This window comes from Pelobates fuscus, chromosome 5 (genome assembly GCF_036172605.1).
Source record: "Pelobates fuscus isolate aPelFus1 chromosome 5, aPelFus1.pri, whole genome shotgun sequence".
NCBI lineage: Eukaryota > Metazoa > Chordata > Amphibia > Anura > Pelobatidae > Pelobates > Pelobates fuscus.
This window is the reverse complement of record NC_086321.1, coordinates 334,486,667-334,507,016: the sequence shown is the minus strand read 5'-3', so window position 1 is coordinate 334,507,016 and position 20,350 is coordinate 334,486,667. Positions and strand designations below refer to the sequence as shown.

General features: G+C 40.9%; 1 protein-coding gene across 1 annotated transcript; it reads left to right on the top strand.

Annotated features, from left to right (window-relative positions):
• Window positions 1-757: 757 nt before the first annotated feature.
• CHMP4B (charged multivesicular body protein 4B) lies at window positions 758-19,525 on the top strand. Its single transcript, XM_063455726.1, has 5 exons — window positions 758-1,117; window positions 10,134-10,311; window positions 11,387-11,501; window positions 16,631-16,757; window positions 17,407-19,525. Exons 1-5 carry the CDS (start codon window positions 934-936, stop codon window positions 17,472-17,474), a joined length of 672 nt encoding a protein of 223 aa, XP_063311796.1. The 5' UTR covers window positions 758-933; the 3' UTR covers window positions 17,475-19,525.
• The last annotated feature ends 825 nt before the right edge of the window (window positions 19,526-20,350 follow it).

Genomic DNA, 20,350 nt, shown 5'->3' with positions numbered 1-20,350 from the left:
GATATAAAATGGAAAAAAAAAAAACTTTCCCAACTGCTGGAAAATATTGTGAGCAATGTCTAAATATAGAGTAATTATGCTAGTACTAACACTAATGCTGTGTTGTCATGGGTCAGGGCTGTGTCACATGACCTTTCACGTCATCCCTCGCTAGCTCCTTGCCCATGTGCATCTCTGAGAGTTCCTGCTGTAGAGTAACCCTCTGACGTCACAAACCCCACCCCCTCCTCAATGCGCTGTTTGCGTACCCTCAGCGGGCAGGGCACTTCCAGCATTGCGTAACGAGAGAGTTCTAAACACTAGAGACAGCGCTGCCAAACGTCAGTAGTTCTACAAAATGAAGAGCGCGTGTCCGCAGGCGCAATGAAAAGTTAAATTAATAATACTCTCAATGGTGGCTTCTTAAAATATGACTTTTTAAGTCACTACTTGTCGTTATAACTACTACAAGTAGACGTCATCAGCTCAGAATAGGAGGGGCTGGCTTAGCACTCCTGTCTCGTATCAAACTGTCAGCGGCCATCTTTGATTTGGGCAACTACTTGTATAAATCCAACAAAAGGGCCGGTAAAGAAGCAGTCTTTGCGCTAGCTTACCATCAAATGTGAAAGGGCTGCGTAATTGTTTCAGCAGGACATATGTACGTAAGAACGCGTTTTCATGTGGCTTTGTATGCAAAAGATGCCCTTAAGTAAAATGGCCGCCGCGAATTGTGCGCGTGAGGCTCGCAGAGCGGTCGGGCTTTCGCGTGACTCCGTGACGTCACCGCGCAGGGGCAGACTGGTGGGAGTACGGTTGTTGGCGTCGTTGTGAGGAAGCGGCCGCTCAGTGTTCGGGTCGCTTCGGCCGTGACAGCAGCGACGGCGAGGTGACTCCAGCGGGCGGCGGTAACTTACAGCACAATCCGGGGGATACACGGGCGCCGGGTGAGACATGTCGCTGATCGGAAAGCTTTTCGGTACCGGGGGGAAGGGTGGGAAAGGCCCGACCCCCCAGGAGGCGATACAGAAACTCCGGGACACCGAGGAGATGCTCACCAAGAAACAGGAGTTCCTGGAGAAGAAGATCGAGCAGGAGCTGCTGACAGCCAAGAAACATGGCACCAAGAACAAGAGGGGTGAGACTGGGGGCAACGGGAGGGGAGGGGGCAGATTGGGGAGTGACAGGCCGGGGGTACAAGAGGGGGTGCTGACCGATTGTGCGCACCAACAAGTGATAGTGCCACGGGGTGGGGCAACAGGGGATGATGGTGCCACGGGGGGAGTGTGGGGGGCAACAATTGGTGATGGTGCCAGGGAAGGAGGCAACAAGTGGTGATGGTGCCAGGGAAGGAGGCAGCAAGTGGTGATGGTGCCAGGGGGGTGGGGGCTACAAGTGGTGATGGTGCCAGGGGAGGGGTCAACAAGTGGTGATGGTGCCAGGGGAGGGGTCAACAAGTGGTGATGGTGCCAGGGGAGGGGGCAACAAGTGGTGATGGTGCCAGGGGAGGGGGCAACAAGTGGTGATGGTGCCAGGGGAGGGGGCAACAAGTGGTGATGGTGCCAGGGGAGGGGGCAACAAGTGGTGATGGTGCCAGGGGAGGGGGCAACAAGTGGTGATGGTGCCAGGGGAGGGGGCAACAAGTGGTGATGGTGCCAGGGGAGGGGGCAACAAGTGTTGATGGTGCCAGGGGAGGGGGCAACAAGTGGTGATGGTGCCGGGGGGAGGGGGGAGTGTGGGGGCTACAAGTGGTGATGGTGCCAGGGGAGGGGGCAACAAGTGGTGATGGTGCCGGGGGGAGTGTGGGGGCTACAAGTGGTGATGGGGGCAGACTGTGGTGCAACAAGTGGCGAAGGTGGAAGATTGGGGGAGTAGAGATGTTAAATTTGGCCAGCGAGTGATTTAATAAATTTGAAGTTCCTAGTTTACCTCCAACTATGTTAAGTGACATTAAAACTAAACGTAGGGACAATAATAAGGATGAGACGGGGCAAACACGAGGGATTAGACAGTGGGTGGAGACACAAGAGTTTGGCACATCTAGGGGCCCAAGGAAGGTATGAGGACATGGTATAGGGAAATGCAATAGGGCCCTAGACTCTGGCTAACAGAGAAGATTCAGGAAATAACAACAAAAACTACACCAAATATTCCATAGTAAGGGGGTGGGGTAAAAATATATTTATTTTCCATGGTTATGTATGACATTTCTAAAGACAGTACAACTTTAAGTACTGCCAGCCATTGTCATGTCATTGATCTAATGTGACAGTGCTGATTTCACATTAGAGACTGCTCTGAATCTGTCACGCCAGAGGTCAAGCAGCATTTATAAAGCTGTCAAATCAAATGATTATTGGTATGTTTTAAAATATACTAGACCTATTATTTTTCAGTGCACATAACTAATTGCCCTTTAACCAAAAAAGTACTGTATTTACTAAATTTAGCAGAACCTCATTATTTCCCCTTAAGTTACTTTCAATTAGCAACAGTACTTATTTCTTTGCACATGCTTTTTTTGAATGACAAGAGCCCATCCCACTACACAAAAAGGTGGTTAAGTCTAACACTAGAAGGTAGAAACCCATTGGGCTTGCCAGATTATCAATCTGGAAAAAGCTACACGTAGAATACATAATTTACAAAAAAAAAAAAGTCAGGAATCTTGCATCATAACATATGCAGTTAGCTGATGTGGTTATGGTGCTTAAAGTAATCCTTTAAGTTGGGGCCAGAGTCCACTTGTTTAGGTTTAGATATGCTTTGTTTCTTCAGACTTTAGAATCGTCCTTCCCCCACCCTTGAGTTTTAGTTAGCGAAAGCAAGGGTTTGGTTACAAAAAACAAAAAAAACCTCAGGGCTGTAAGAGAGACTTAGTGAAAATCAATGCTGGCACTGCAGACCAGGCTATCATAAGATGTCTAGAGGGATGTAGTTTTTGTTTATTTAATCATAGTAGGCCATGTGTCTTTTGCTTCGACTTGTTCTCAAATATCACTTTCTTAGAGCTGCATTTCCTGCTTCTGATTACAAGCACCAGAATGCGCTTGGCTTGTATAGGACACAATGCTTGATAGTATGAGGAGTTCTCACAATCTCAGTGTGTTACAATTCTGTAAATTTATTGGCAAGTAGTACAGTCATTGTCAGCATGAGCATCTTGCGTCTGAGTTGTCATGTTTTCATTTTTTATTTTTAATAGTAATGTTTGCATTACAGTTTCTACAAACATATTCATTCCCCTGCTGCTTTTTTGTTTGTCTTTTTGGTTTCATTGGTTGCTGGTATAGATGGTACTATATTATTTTGTCTGGTTTTTAAGTACATCTCGTCTTTTTAGGAAAGAGTTTTTTTTTGCTTTGAAAATACTCTTTGTATGTTATAAGTACAGATGGTAAGGCAGACTGACTTGTATGCATGACTTTTAAAACATTTTTATATACGGTAACTTTTTAGCCAATTTATTTAAAGCCCCTCTGTCACCTTCTAGTGTCATATTTTACAAAGACCCCTGATTTTCACATTGCTCATTATTTTTCTGGGATGCAGCAGGAAGGTAGAATTTGCTTATATGAAGCTGTGTATTTACAATAAAAATATAAATAAAATCTTCTACTTCTCCAAAGCTGTATCTTGTGGCTGCTGCCATCTCCCTTCAGGGAGATTGTCTTCAGCTTTTGTCGCCCACGTCAGTGCTGTACTCTTGCTCATGTGTAATTACACACAGGAGGCTCCTGCAGGCTCTTGAAGGCTATTAACAGAGCAGTAGATAAGACATTCTAGATTAAGCAAACTGTGCAATAAAGGAACCTAAAATAACCCGGTTCTTTTTCAGGAAGCGTTTAGGAAGACTGTGCAGGTCACATGCAGCTATGGCTGTATAAAAAAAAAAAGTGATTTAATTCCTAAACTGCAGAAAATTGAACCGTAAAACTTCAGGGGCATGATCTATACACCAAAACTGCTTCATTAAGCTAAAGTTGTTTTGGTGTATCCCTTTGAAAGGAACACTAAAGCGTTAGAAATACAAACATGTAAGTATAAAGTAAAAAATGCAATTTTACTTCGCTTTCATCCCATCCAGAGGTGGACTTTAACCCTGAAATATAAACCTTGCAGAGGTACTACACCCAGATTACTGTTCAGGTTTCATGTAGTGAACTGCAATTGTAAACCGGTGTTGCCAAACTGTTGTCGGTATATGTTGGCAATGCCATACCATGGGGGGAGAGGTGAAGCTGTTTTATATGTCTTTACTTTTCAGTCCAGCTAGAGCTTTACAAAACTCTCGAGGTCAGCCAGCTATACCACATTGTTCTTAATCCCAGCAATTACGTTGCTTTAAAAATAACCACGTTCAGCAATTTGTACCAGACATTTCAGAACATTGCTAACCATGAAGAATAGCTTTGCAGATTGTTGGTAAAGCACCGGTATATTTCACAGTTTTATACCGTGAGGTTAGGTAGTTGCCAAAGTGAATCTGGACACAACATAACTTGGCAATAACAAACAGGTTGAATGTCTAGCCCATGAGTTTACAGTCTGCACGTGTTCCAAAAAATAGCCAGTATCAGCTTATAAAGACCCTGAGTTCACCTATTGTGAATGTTTTATAGCAGGTAAACAGGACAGAAGATGAATGTAGGAAAACAATCACAAGTAGATTATACAATGTACATACTGACTCCAGTTGAAATGGGCCTGTAATGTAAAGTTTGCTTAAAGGTATAAGTTAAGTGCCAGGACAGCCAGGCATACAGTATAAAAATAAATACAATTGGAATATTTAAAGCATTAAAAAGCACTACCTATAGTTAACTCTTATTGAGTTGTGCAAAAAAACTCACTAGTTATAGATTTGCATTTAGCATACTATATTTCTTGTTACATAACATTCCATAGATTAAAGACATGCGTAAATAATAAACATTTTTACAAATATCCTAACATCTGACTTTTGTGCAACATGAAAAATGCTGTTTGTGTGCTGAATCAGAGCAGAATATGGATTAGCCTATTTTTGTTGAAATGCTTCAGTTCAAACCAGGTTTGTTTTGTAAAGTTCCCCTATTTTATTTGCCCTTCTGACATTTCATTCGGGACCACGTAAACTAAATATGCTTAATTTATTCTTAAAGCGGATCTGTCAGCATCTAGATTCTTTGCAAAGACCCCCGATGCTAACTTTGCTACCGGGTGTCCGGTTGCCGCGGGGTGCAGGGGAAGGTGAGTTATACTTACCTGAACCTGTCCCTCATGCCGTGGTCTTCCTGCCGGTCTCCTTCAACTCCTAGCACTTCTGCTACCAGGAGCCCATATCAATGTTGTACTCGCGTATGTGGGAGAGTATAACACTGATGTCTATGGAGAATCCTGGGTGTTTGACAAAGCTTGACAAAAGGTAGCACCGCCTTGACAAGTTTTGTCAAGTACAGGAAAATTCCGAAGACAAAGTAGTGCCAACTTTCTCTTAGTATATTGTTTGGCTGCTTTGGAATTTCAGTGAAATCACAACACAATCAATGCGAGTATTTAATAAAGATGTTATGAAATACCCATTTTGGAGGTTTAGGTGAGTCACCATACTACCTTTTAGAGCAGCACTTCAGGTTAACACTTTATAAAAGTGCTAATTTCAACATAAATCCGCTCTTTTATAAAACGACAAAGTTTCACCCTGCCAGTTGTCAGACACCTGTGAGTATGCTCTTATATTTTGTAAGAGATGTAACGCTTTTCTATGAGAGGGATTGCAGGTGTCGTGCATGAGGGGCAGAGGGCATATACTCAAACACTTAAGAATTTTAAATAAATCTATTTATAATGCTTGAGGATTCCATTAATGTGGCATAAAAATGTTCATTACAGTAGTTGGAATCCAATTCAAATGTGAGTTTCCCCCCCTCTAAATTTACCAAGCCATGCTTTGTGTGTTGCAATATTCTGTTTATATCTTACCACATTGTTTGTGTAAGAATTGAGGTAATAACAAATACTGCCAACAGTCTCTTGGCATGTGGTATTTTGTGTTCCTGCTGAACGGTGACAAAACAGCAATGTACATTTAAAATTATACTTTGAAATTGTATTATTTGAATGTACAGTACTTTAAAATCTTATTATATAGATCTGTAGTTCTTAACCTTTGCGTCGTAACATAAAATTGTTATACATCACATAACGACTGAAAAATGGGTCACTGAGATCATTTTACAATTGAAGGATAGGACGCCAAGGTAATGCCACGTGCGTTAGAATCACTGATAAAGATAATGCATTCAAAATGGACAGAGGAAAAAAATACATTCAAGATTATTGCTACTTTAGCTAATACACTGTAAGCAGAAGGAGCAAGCAGAGGTGGGGGTATTCATTTTCCCTGACACCTGGGACATGTAATTCCAGGTGCCAAAAAGGCAGTTTTTTTCTTGTCTACCTTTAGCTTCTATAAGGGATATGTGTGATCAGGGGCAGGGCAGATATCCTGTATTCTGCACCTTTTATGGTTGCAGATCACACTAATCACTCCCTCGTGGTTCAGAGCTCACTAACGAGTCAGACCGCAACCGGCAGTATTCCCAGTCTGCACTCAGTGAGTACTGTGTGGTGCATCACATGCTTCCCACTGGACCACAAGGGAATTTAACCCCTCTAGATCACCATGTATCCTATAGCCCACTACCTACAGAAAGCTGTGGGTGGTGTCAAAACAAAGAACACACTCTCATGGTACACAGCCATGGCACACACATTACACCAGGACATCATGGCGACTGGACATTTTGTCTTGGCGTCCGGGTGTTTGCCTAAGGGTGATTAGAGGCGGTCGTTTGGGGGGAGCGTGGGAGCAGAAATCTTCCTGCTGTTTGTGCTCTGCTCCCTCGCTCTGCTGTGATGTTGGAATATGACGTCACTCCAACCCCGCATCGCTACACACCTCGAGAGGGAGCAGAGCAAGAAGGGCTTGAAGATTACACAAGCCCCACTGTACCCCGGGGAAATAATCCACTTAGTTTCTCCCAAAGGTAGGGAGGCTAGATGGACATATTTGTGAGTGTGTGAGAAAATGTCTGTTTCAGTGTGTCTCTCTGCCTCCATGGCTGAGATCAATCTTGAATATCTCGGGCGAGCCAATGCTTTCCTACACGAAGCATTGGGAGGCTATTGCGCATGTGCGACAAAAGGTAGTGGCTCTATGTAGTGTGGTGACACTGAATGTAGTTACTGCCTACTGTGCAGCACTGAGATAGGAAGCACATTTAGTGACTGCCACAAGAGGCGTTACTAGACCGTAATGTAAACACTGTTTTTACAATGAAATGTCTACAGGGACGACAGGCTCTAGCAGCTATCTAAGGAGTTGCCAGTGGATGTATCCCTAGGCTGTAATGTAAACCCTGCATTTTCTCTTAAAAAACCTGTTTAATGCAAAAAGCCTGAATGGAATGATTATTCTCACCAGAACAAATACAATAAGCTGTAGTTGTTCTGGTGACTATAGTGTCCCTTTAAGCCTGAATGAAACTAAAACTGGGTTGGAGAATTTTTCCAGGTCAGTTTTTTTTTATTTCCGTTTTCCCATTTGGATTTAATGTGTTTTGGATTCAGAGTTTAGTAAATAATTCTGTCTGTGTTAAGTGCTCTAGACAGGGGCCCAATCTGAAATTATTTTGTGTATCAGGGCAAGTAGATCATCATTATAGACAAGTAGATTGGACTACCGCTTTAGTCCCTTGGACAAGAAGAATTTTGTAAATTTCCGCACCTCCATGGCTCCTACCAGACCAGGAAGAGGATCCGACAAGAACCTGTCATTCTGTTCAGTGGGCACATCTTATCCATAAACCACTGTCTATCGGGAGTTAATGGCATAAGTAATTTAGCCTCCAGTCTCTGTTCCTTTTGAATATGATTGTAACAGTTGGATAAGCAAATGGCAGCCATATATTGCAGCTGCCACAACACAATTCACAACACGATTCTGCGTATCCCTGACAGCTGACCATACATGCATGCCGTTCTCACTCGGGTGGGGGTAGGTAAATGAACAGGTTGTTCCTGTCCAGAGCATGAGTTGGCCAAATATATCAAAGGTTGAAGTTTAATTCCGTTAATGTTACGGATCCCAGGGTTAGTTTGCTGAATTTACAAAGCCACACTGTGCAAGAAGACAGAGGTCAGGAAATTGAACGCGCTATATTTTTTGCATTGAACGTTGGCTGTTATGGTAGTTAGAGTACTCTGTAATCCAACAGCAGTAATCTTTTCCAAGTGGGCACACCATTACCTCTGCGATGAGCTACTTGGGGGTTGTCGGTGCACTGACCTTGAAAAGTGATGCTGATTCTCTTAAATTTTAAAGTTCTCTAGTTCACAGAATGTATATGGTAATTACTTTTTCATCTAGCCGTTAAATGCATTCCTTATTAACCCCTTAAGGACACATGACGTGTGTGACACGTCATGATTCCCTTTTATTCCAGAAGTTTGGTCCTTAAGGGGTTAAAGATCTGTCAAAATCCATATTTTTACTCTTTCAAAATATGCATAACATTTTCACTGCATAGCACGTTTGTGGTTTTTGAGTTTTGTCTTCCTTTTTATTTTTTTTTTATTAAATGGTTTCAAACTGGATATATATCTTTGTTTTGAAGAAGCAGAGAAGCTAGTTCCTGTTCATTCAGTAAAGTCTGTTGATGTGAGGAGTGTTTATCCCATATTACGAAGTACTGTAAGCCACTGCATTGTGCCTGATTAATTGCGATAGCTAACAGGTGCAGTAAGGAAATTCATGGTAGGGCTTGTACTGCCTGGAGATTATATCTGTATAGAAAACTACAGGAAGGGCTGTTGTTAAGCAAATGTTAGGTCACTGGGAGGAGACATCTCCTTGCAATGATTGCTCATCCCATGTGACTTGCATCTCAACGTGCAGATTCAGAATGGTTCATATGTGTGATTACATGATTCTAAGATTAAACCAAAATATAGTGTATATAGGAAAAAAAACATGTGACACGGACAATATAAAGCTAAAATATCAATATTAAAGGGACACTCCAGGCACCCAGACAACTTCTGCCCATTGGGGTGGTCTGGGTGCCAACTCCCACTACCCTTAACCCTGCAAGTGTAATTATTGCAGTTTTCATAAACTGCAATATTTTCCTTGAAGGGTTAAGTCCTCCTCTAGTGGCTGTCTACTAGACAGCCACTAGAGGACACTTCCGTGTTCACAGCACACGAAAAGTGTGCTATAACGACGCTGGACATCTTCACGCTATGTGAGGACCTCCAGCGTCGCTGAAATCCCCATAGGAAAGCATTGAAAGCATTATTCAGTGCTTTCCTGTGGGGAAGTCTAAAGCGCATGCGGCATTAGGTCTCCCCCGGCCGCGCATGCTCAATAGGTCTCCCCCTGCCGGATGGCCGTGGAGGAGCGTGGGTGGACCCTGACCCAGCACCGAGGGACATCGGTGCTGGATACAGGTAAGTCACTGAAGGGTAGCAACATGGGATGGGGTGGGAGGGAGAGTGGACTTGCAGTACCAGGAAAACGGTTTGTTTTCCTGGCACTGGAGAGTCCCTTTAACTAAAAGGTGGTGAGTGATACCTATTATTATAAAGCTTCTATATATATATCTCTATCTATCTCTATCTATCCACACACACACACACACACACACACACACACACACAAAATCCTTGCACACAGGCTGTCCATATATAAATAGAAAAATAAATGCCGGGTGCACACCCTGGGACTTTAAGTATCCAAGTATAGGTAGAATAGGTAGCACTCACGGTCTTCAGGTTAAAAATCTTCTTTTATTGTGCAAGTTTAAAACATAATGCCAGGATCAACGTTTCAGTCCTCTCTCAGGACTTTCATCAGGATCTGATGATCTTTTGCACTTTGGGGATATTGAGACGTTTAGCCATCTGTCACAGCCTAGAGCCTGTGGCGGCTCTGGGTCATGGGAGTTGGCGCGCAGACACCTTCAATGGGCTGAAGTGGTCTGGGTGCCTACAGTGTCCCTTTAACCTTTTGTGCTCAACAATGAGATACACCTCACAGTATAATTTTCAAATACGATTATGGCTCCATAAGAGTATGCTTGTACTGATCAGCTTGCTTTTGTCCATAGCTGCACTACAGGCACTTAAACGCAAGAAGAGATATGAAAAACAATTGGCGCAGATTGACGGGACTTTGTCTACCATTGAATTCCAACGGGAAGCCTTAGAAAATGCCAACACAAACACAGAAGTTCTTAAAAACATGGGCTTTGCAGCCAAAGCAATGAAAGCAGCTCATGATAACATGTAAGTAAGATCTGGAGTTGTATGTGTGAATGTGAAGATGGATACGATGATGATTGATTAATAAATACAAATCAGATTTCAACACAACAATGCTTTTTGGAGGAAAAATCGATCTAAAGAGAGTTTTCTATTTCAGATGGATTATAATCCAAAAGGTTATTGAGTATGAAATAGTTTTTAGTTACCGTATGTAGCATGAGGCTGTATTTTCATGCAGTATTTACATTTTTGGTAAATCACTTCCATGAATTCTAGTTAATTGAAATAGAGTCTGTAGAGATAACATGCACCTATTCTCAGCGAAAATGTTATGAAATATACAGTGTTCAGAAAAAGACCTTAATCCTGTTGTTGTTTTGTAAATCTATGTAAACACACAAACATGTTGCCTTTAACCCCTTAAGGACACATGACATGTGTGACATGCCATGATTCCCTTTTATTCCAGAAGTTTGGTCCTTAAGGGGTTAAAGGGTTACTACAATCACGGTCACCACTTTAGTGATTTAAGGTGGTCATGGTGCTTGGAGTCTAAATGTAGAGCTTTTCAATAGGAAACATGAACCTTCATAGATATTTTATATTGCTGTCAAAGGTGTAACTCCACTTCCATCAGCATCGTTAGTACATCATTAGCTAGCCTGGAACAAGTGACTAGCAGAAGCAAGATGCGCATAACCCAGCATCAGTGAAGGTAGTCGTCCTCCAACGGGGACCCAGGTAAAAGGGCAAACCATTGTAGTTTAAGCGTTTTGAAAGATTTGTTTAACTAGTTGAGATGTCAGAGATACTAATGGCTGACTCACAATCAGCCTAACCAAATCATTGTAGTCAGCTGCTGAGAATTTGTGGACACACAGACTGAGCTCATGAGTTTTGCGTATACTTCCCACTGTCAGACATCACAGACTGTTTGAAGGTTCCGTCTCCATTCTGATTTTTTTTTTTTTTACACCAAGTAGATTGTTAGTTCCTATAGTGTTCCTTGCAGTAATTGTTTGATTGTTGCCTAGAACAATCTTTGCAAACTTTTCTTTCTCCTATTATTATCATGTATTTTTCCCCCTTCTGCCAGGGATATTGATAAGGTGGATGAACTCATGCAAGACATTGCCGATCAACAGGAGCTGGCACAGGAAATTTCTGATGCCATTTCTAAACCAGTTGGCTTTGGAGAGGAGTTTGATGATGTGAGTAGCAATTGGCACCTATTCCAGCTTGTACTGTGCATCTTTTACTAATGGTGGATGCACAGAATGCATTTTGTTCAGGTTATCGTGTTATTTGATTGTGAAAGCCAAGATCCCAAACTTGCCTGTCAGCCAGTCAACCCGGTCAAGTTACAAGAACCTGCATACAGCAACTGAACAATTGATGCAGGGTTATCTTTAGGAGTTTAAACTGTTCATTAATGGTTTAACCCTGAAGTCCAGTATACAGTACCCATTACTCTCCCTCTCCCCCTGTCCTTTAACTGCTCTGCTCAGATGCTTGAAAGGGGAAATCTTCAGAGAAATGCATATGTTTCAGTACACGTGAATGGGGAGCCAATCAGCAGCAACCCTGTCCCGAATTCCTCCTTCAAGAATCTGAGCAGCAGCAGGACTGGGGCAGAGCGATTGGGTGATGAATACTGGATGATTTAACCCCTAAAGGTAAGATGGCCCCAGGGACTTCTTGGCACCCTAACAACTGTATTACCATTAGTTAGTATGGTGCCTTTAATACCAAAATAAAAGCTGAATAAGCACCGTAAAGCTGTTTGGCCTTTTCTGCATGATGCTTGACAAGGATAAGGGAGTGCGTCTTGACTTTAAATTAAGCTATAAAGTCATTTTTCATTACCTTTTAAATGTATGAACATGTAATTTTAACATGTGTGTCACTTATAAAGCTAAGCTTTCATTTCCCTCCTATCATTAAATGAGTTTAACTTGGTTGCCTTTACTTAAAGGGACACTCCACTGTCATGTATTCTGATTGCTAATATTAAAAAAAAAAAAAAAAAAAAAAATGCACACAGATCACTTCATCTCATTGTCTTTTCAACCCTTCAAATGAAAACATTGCCATTTTTGCAAGTACAACAACGTTTCCATTGCAAGGTTAACCCTCTTCCTGACAGCCTCTAGAGTTGCAAACTTTGCTATAGATTAAATGTCTCTCATTAAAAGCATTTGATTGGTGCAGCGTAAAGCGTATGTGCACTAGATTCTCAATGCTTTCCTGTGGGGCTAACATTTGATTGGGTGAGTTCATCACTCATTATTTCAGCAAGGGAGGCAGGGTGACCTTGACAAGACCAGTGCGGCGAGGGTATTAAAAAGTAAAATTACCATTTAAAAAAAAAAAATATTTATTTTTACAGTGCACTAGATAACAGACAAGCTTAAGGTACCCCAAAGGCAATCCTCAGGCATAGTATCATGCATTACATTTGGGGATTAGAGAAGGCATGCTCAATTTTATAATAGAAAATACCAAGATTTAACAGTAGATTCAGGTTAGATATAGAATAATAAAACAAGCAGTTGAAGTTTGTCAGTGGCGAGATATCAGAAGTGTTTTCATAACCGTTTACTTAAACTGACGAATAAAAGTTATGGTCTGAATAAAAGTTGCTATCATGCTTGAGAAATTGGTGACATTCTGCTATTTTAGGTTATATTAAGCTTGTTTAGCATATGGGCTTTCAATAACAAAGATAAGGCATAAAATAAACAGGCAGTTCTTACAACATTGACCTTATAAGAGTAGTAGGAGGTTTAGTTGAGCAATTGGATATAGTGGAACTACTTAAATCTTAACAAACTTGCCTCTGGGCCTTTCACTGGTACACATGCACGAGCTGCGAGCCTGTCTTATGCTGGGGTTGAGGCGTCTGCCTACCCCCACTATCGGCAGGCCGAGTGTGAAGTACGGCAGTCCATAGGGGGGGTTGCTGCTTGGCAAAGTCAGGTCAGGGCATCCACCCTTCTTCGGACTTGGGTATATGTCGGTGGCTCTACCTTGCGTTCTCAAGTGCTGAGAAACCGGGTCTGTGTAGCCCTTGAATGCTGTTACCGGTGCAGATGACTTGCAGATCTGCGCTGAGACAATGGCTCTCCGCCTGTGTTGTAACGTGGTCTCCTGCCACCGCTGGAGTTGAACTGTGGCTCTATGCCGTTTCAGCTTGGGAGGTTCAACCCTCTTCCCTCTTGGAAGTTGGTAGGGGTCGAGCCCCTGTTGTTCTGCGGCTTGGGTTTGTGTGTTAGGAGAGGGGCAGGATGCTGTTGAAGCCTGTTTCCCTTAGGCTGTCTGCCATAGAGTAGATTTTGTCCTCGTGCTTGATCTGTAGGCTGCAGCGAGGCTGTCGCCATGCGCCTTTCCAGTCGGGCCTAGAAATCCTGGAATATTGCTTCCAGATTCTGCAAGGAGCTTTCCATGCCGCTGCTTTTTTTTCTCTTTTCAACACAGGTTGGTATCAGGCTCTGCTTTGTCGTAGAAGGCCTTCCCGCCATTTTAGCAGGCATGGGGATGTGCTCTTTAGTTGCAGGGCCTGTCCGGAATGGCATCAGGACTGAGTGGATCGGCTTGGCAGGGACCAGGACCCCCAGTTTAGGCTGCGTGTAATCACCCCGATTTGGATGCAGTGGTGGGTAATAATCCGTCATAATCGGTGAGGCAAACAGGAGCTTGCCCGATACATGTCTTTTCAGCGTGAGGCTTAGGCTCCTCCCCCAAAATGACATTTTTACTTAATTTGGAGGGGGAAGAAATCTTCAACCTAACCAATCCAGCGCTAAAGCATGTTTGTATTCCTATGCTATAGTGTTCCTACCAAAAAAAAAAAAAACACCCACACAGCCATGTTTTATTACTGAATTAAAAAATGATTTGTCTACCGTACTTTTATTATATGGTAGACTTTTAGTGACCTGCATCTACATCCTCTCTGGTTTTGCCCCTACTATTTAACCCTGTTCTGTCCCTGCACGTTTTATCATTTAAAAGAAAAACTTTTCACATGTTTTAGCTGAATAATAATCTTTAGAAAATAAAGATATAGCTGTGATACATGTGCTCTGCTTTAAACTTATTGCCAAGAAAAATGGACCACCATATCTTACCCCAACTTCTTTTTTCTGCCAACTCGTCACTGGCAATTTGACTGGTTGGCTTCATGTTGCGCCACCATCAGTAAAGTAACACAAAAAGCAAAACAAAGATACCTGTAAATGTAAAGAAGTCCATTTATACAACATCTTAAGATGTGTGCTATGCATAAAAGAAAAGAACAGATCAGTTTTAAATGTGTCAAAATAAAACGGTCATGACAGCCCTGGCGGCTCATTTGTCTTGAAGGGGTTAAAGGCGCACGTCGTTATTTGAAGTGGGTGTAAGTTTAGCACTCATTTTATTGCCAGTATTTACACAACACGCCTTCTGCTTGTTTTCTATAGTAACATGTTAACCCAGAGCTGAATTTGCAAACGCTTGTCACCTTCATTCCTGTAACTACATAAGCAGACTACTTTATTGGTATTTCTGCTTGTTTAAAGAGCACGCTTTTGTTGTGTCAAATTTGCATACTGTGAAGGACATAGTGTAATCATTCCCTTGACTTTGTTCTCCATACTCGCAAATTGGTGAATTGTGCTTTATTCCATGTGATAGGCATAGCTTCCTCGGATTAGAACACGAGGAAAGTGATTGGGCTTTGTTAACACGAGACACTATTCTCCCACGTAGTGCTACAGCATAATTACGTGCACGTCACAAGAATGACCGAATTGCTTTGCTGTAGTAACATTACAATTTTTGCTGGCAAGCAGTTACACATATCTGCTATATCATTTTCAGTTAATTTAGCCTTGGAGGAAAATATTCTAATAGCAACAGAAGCTTGTCTGTGGTAACATTCTATAATAAGTGTTCTTTAAAGGAACACTATAGTAACCAGAACCACTACCGCTTAATTTTGTTGTTGTGTTTATAGTATGTCCCTGCAGGCTTTTCAATGTAAACACTGCCTTTTTAGAGAAAATGAAGCGTTTACATTGCTGGCTACTTACACCTCTAGTGGCAGTCCCTCAGGCGGCCACTAAAGGTGCTTCCTAGTCTGCAAAGTGTGCAGCATCTCCACAAACTGCATGGAGACACTGAACGTTGCCTATAGAGATCCATTGATTCAACATCTCTTTATGAGGAGATGCTGATTGCTACAGCGTGTCATTTTGCCATCCTTGCGGGAAAAGCATGATATTGGCTGAGATCATCAAGATTGATGATCTCAACAATGGAGGCAGGGGCCAGCCGCAGCTATACTGGTGCGGAGTAGGAGGAAAAGTGAGTGATTACAATCACCTTATACTGAGACCAGACAGAGGCCATTCACGTAAACATCCACTTTAGGGCTATAGTGTCAGGAATAAACATATTCATTCAGTTGCTGTTTAAAATCTGTATAGACTCTGATAAAATCACATCTTCAGACAGAAAATTCTACGTCCTTATTGTTCTTACTGTAAAAAACCCTTTCTTTGCCTTAGACTAAATCTCCTTTCTTCCAGTCTAAAGGTGTCATCCTGTTTTTATGAATACATTTCCAGACAGTGGTTTGTATTGGCCCCAAATATATATTGCCATCTTATCCCCTCTGAGGCACCATTTTTTCTAAATTAAACAGATTTAAATTTCATTTTTCTTTATAACTAAAATGCTCCATTCCTTTTATCCATTTTGTAGCCCGTCTCTCCACTTTTTCTAGTGCCGTAATATCCTTCTTTAAAACAGGAGCCCAACCTTGCACAGCATATTCTAGTTGTGGTGTTACCAGTGATTTATAAAGAGGCAAAATTATATTTTCATCCCAGGAATTAATGAACCAATGTGCTTTTTTATTTTATTTTATTTTTTTATTATTATTATAGTAACCCTTAGCGCAGTGTGTAAATTAAAAACAAATTCTTAAAACACTGTTTTTCGTTAGATCAACCTTTCCTAGCCTGGTCACATTAGCCAGTCTGGAACTCTTATTTCAGTCTAGCTAATGATTTCCTAATGACAGCATTAATGTGAAGCATTTCATAGTGATATCAGTAACTTGCTGTGTTTTGGCTGATATGAGTGGGAAGAAAATTATCGTAAAACGTGTTTTGTAACCATATTGTATTTTAATTTATATTTATCATACTTAATAGCTCATAATATATTTTGATTCTATATATTCTACTTTGTATTCCATATGTATTCAATATCTATGGATATCTGGCATTTTGTATGTAAAATAGATTTTATGTTTATATCTTTCTTAATTTTTTTTTTTTTATTACTTTAGGATGATCTGCTGGCTGAATTGGAGGAACTGGAACAAGAGGATTTAGAGAAGAGTCTTCTGGAGGTTCATGGTCCAGAGACCGTGCCTCTACCAAATGTGCCTGCAGCATCATTACCAGCAAAGCCAGGTAATAGCGCTTCTAATATTCAGTTAACCAGAGATAGATTCCTCAACCTGTTCTGACCCTGAACTCTTAAAGTGGATCTGTATTGTCTCAGGATTTGTAATATTATGTTATTTTATCCCCAACATTTAATGTTTGGCCAAGACCGTCAGCTGTCTCAATCACTGCCATCTATTGCCGGTCAGGGTAATGTTTCCTCATAAGCAGGACAGAGGAGATGGGCAGCTGGGGATTCTCATTTAGCATTAGAACTAAAAACGGTTTAACACAGAGTTTCATGACCTGAGCTACAGAAAAATAGAAAAAAGGACTTTGCTGTGTTTTAAATATCCTCATATGGTGCAAACTTATTTGAGATGGCTTTCATCACTCTGTATTGCCACAAGTCTGCCTTTACAGAAGAATCGAAACAACATTCAATTATTAAAACGCGATTGCTCTAAATCCCACACTGCCATATATTCCAGCAAGAGTGCTTCAACCATCAAAAAGCTTATACATTAAAAAATAAATTATGTCAGAAATTAATATTTAAAGGTTGTTTCTTGCACGGTGGTTCAAAAGATGTGTGTTGGAATTTTACGTTTTTAGATCAGAAGATTACTGTTTGCCTTTAACCATTTTCTTTATAACTTTATTTTTTTTTTTTTAGTCAAGAAAAAGCAAGAGGAGGATGACGATGATATGAGAGAACTAGAAAGCTGGGCTTCAGCGATTTAGATTTTTCAAATGCCCTAGAACGTCGCCCGGGTGGAAAGACTTTAACAGTTGGAGCGGGTGTACATATGATGTGTCAGGGAAGATCGGGGAGGAGGAAAGCGGTCAGAAACGCAACTTGAAATGTTTATCTCTTTGCCCTTCTTTACTTTCTCTGCCCTAAGCTTGGCATTGGGCATTCAATAAAGCAAACCGAAAGTGACTTGACTTGGAGAAATCGAAATATCAGCTTCACTTTAAACCCATTGTCAAAACTGTAAGTGCAGGGCTTCACCAACCCTCTTCCGCCAACTTCTAGCGGTACGCCGAGTGGCCGGCATCAAGGAAATCCTGGATTGTTCATTTTGTGTTGCTGCTTTGCCACACTCGCCAGCATTTACAATAAACATCAAATCTGCAAAATAGCCACATGCCATCCACACTCATTTGTTAGAGAATTTTGAGTTTTTATTCTTGTGTATGGAGGCCTTGTATTCTTAAATTAACGACACGGATTCTGTTTTCACTGGGGCATCACTTCAGAGTATTATTGTGTGACGAGCCATGCCACCATCTTTTCCAGCATGCACAAGATATCGTGCTGGATAAGCCACGTTTCTCTTCAACCAATGTGGAGGATATTCAGGACAGGAAGGAAGAAGTCCAAAAGGCATGTTCAGGGAGGTGATAGAAATCCTACAAACACGTCACCAAATATACTCTGTCTAATGTGATCTGTAATCTACATCAGTGCTTAATAAACCTGTTTCTTTTCTTATACTCCAAATAGCAGATATTTTAGCCAAAGTATCTCTAATCTCAATTTTCCTTCACATCAGGATTCTAATATATAAACGTTTCCCATTGAAGGCCATCATATGAAACTAAATTTACCATAGTATCCCTTGGCTTTGGCACAATTGGCCTGTGCAAGTTGAGAACCTGAATTGGATAGTGATGAATAATGCATCTTGCTGTAGGAGTAAAACTATTTTTTATTTAATGTGAGCATAATCCTATATTAAAATGCATTTAGCCATATTTTTGTAGTGTGTAACATTTATACTGTTGGATCTGTTTCCTATCTGGACACTTAAATATATAAAATTTATTTGAATGTGTTTAAATTATTTTAAAAAATTCACATTAATTTTCATCTACCTAGTGTAACATGAAAGAACTTGTGATGTGTAATTGCGCATAGCCTTATCTTGGTTCACAAGTCGAGCGAGGCCCCCTCTTGAAATTTTGTTTACATGGACTCGTACTCATCAGATTCATATAAAACCGACCTAGGACTGTGTTATTCTGCTAGGATATCTGTGAAAGGTCATTTCCAAGACTGTATATTTATTAACCACAAAAACTATCATTGCGTGCACATGTAGGGTTGTTGTAGTCCTGCTGCTACCAGTAGAGGGCGTAATAGTTATACTGTATTCTCGTTTACAAGTGTCTAGAGGAAGGTTTTGTTTTTTTCTTTCCTTTTACGATCATTGAATCACCCACGTTCAAACCTCATTCCTAAGGAAAAAATAATCATTGCAATTGAGCAGTAATTTTACTTAGATGTAAAGTAAAATTGCAGTGATACTTTCAAATCAGATCTTCACGAGATAACTCTTACTAGAAAACAGCCTTATGTATTGGTTTGGCCATAAGGCAGCAGTTTACACAGACTAGCAGCAAATAGTTTAATATGGGAGAAATATAATTAATTTACTTTTAATGTGGAAGTAACACATTTTTGAAATAGCATTATCTCCTTTTTAAATATCCCGCTAGCAACTTTTGCACTTTCTAATGTACAATCTACATTCATTTTTCTTTCAATTTCTTTGTTTTGTTTAGGCAAGATCATTTTAACTGTTTAAACCATAGGATGGACTGACACTACTGTGGAAAAGATCCCTGGAATAACCTATAATATATAGATATAATGGCTGCACAATTTACGCTTTGTAAATGAGTGTATGTATTTTGCATACTGTATGTCCCTGTTTATAACATTTCCTATTAGTTTAAAACTGCGTTCACTCTTACTCATGAAAAATAAATATATTTCAAAACAATCACATCATTTCTTTGGCAGCGTTTTAGAAAAATGTGACATTTGATCATTTTTACTTTGAACAGCGTTGTAAAAGAACTGTATTAGACCTACAGCGATCATTCCCATGGCGATAGAAGGCTTTTAAGTTTCCCAGCGTCACATTATTTAACATTAACAGGACAATGCACCAAAGGACTTTAAAGCACCAAAACAAAATACTTTAAGCACCAAAGCAACTTTGTCTTTCAGTGCGTCTGTCTCGCCCACACCACCCCATCCATAAAGAAAATATCTTTCAAATATTCACATTTTGTTGAAATCCCAACACAGTCAAAGACATACTAATACAAAGTAAGGACTAGTCTGTTTGTTTTAGTATTTTTCCTACACTTGCAAAAGGCAAGCCCTTCGTCATCACTAGTGAAGACAGAGGGGGGGAAAGGCTCTGTCAATAGAGGAACTTGAAGGATTCTCCATAGACCTCAGTGCTTTACTCCCAAACGTGCAGGTGTACAGCACTGATGCCTGATCTTGGCAGCTGAAGCGCCAGGAGCTGTAGAAGACTGGCAGAAAGAAGATGGCAGCGGCTGCAAGAGGACAGGTTCACGTAAGAACAGTGGCCGAGACACTTTAATGTAGTATTTTGGTATATAGATAATGTCATTGCTGCCTTCCAGCTTAATTCTCTACCACGTAATAGTTATACATATTTGCTTCTGTAGGCCTAGTCACACCGCCCTGGCTGTGAATTGCACAATCTCCATGAAAAGAGAAAAAAATTTTTTTTTCTTTCTTCAATCAGATATTGTAGTATGTATATTAATGTTAATGAAGTGGTCTGGGTGCA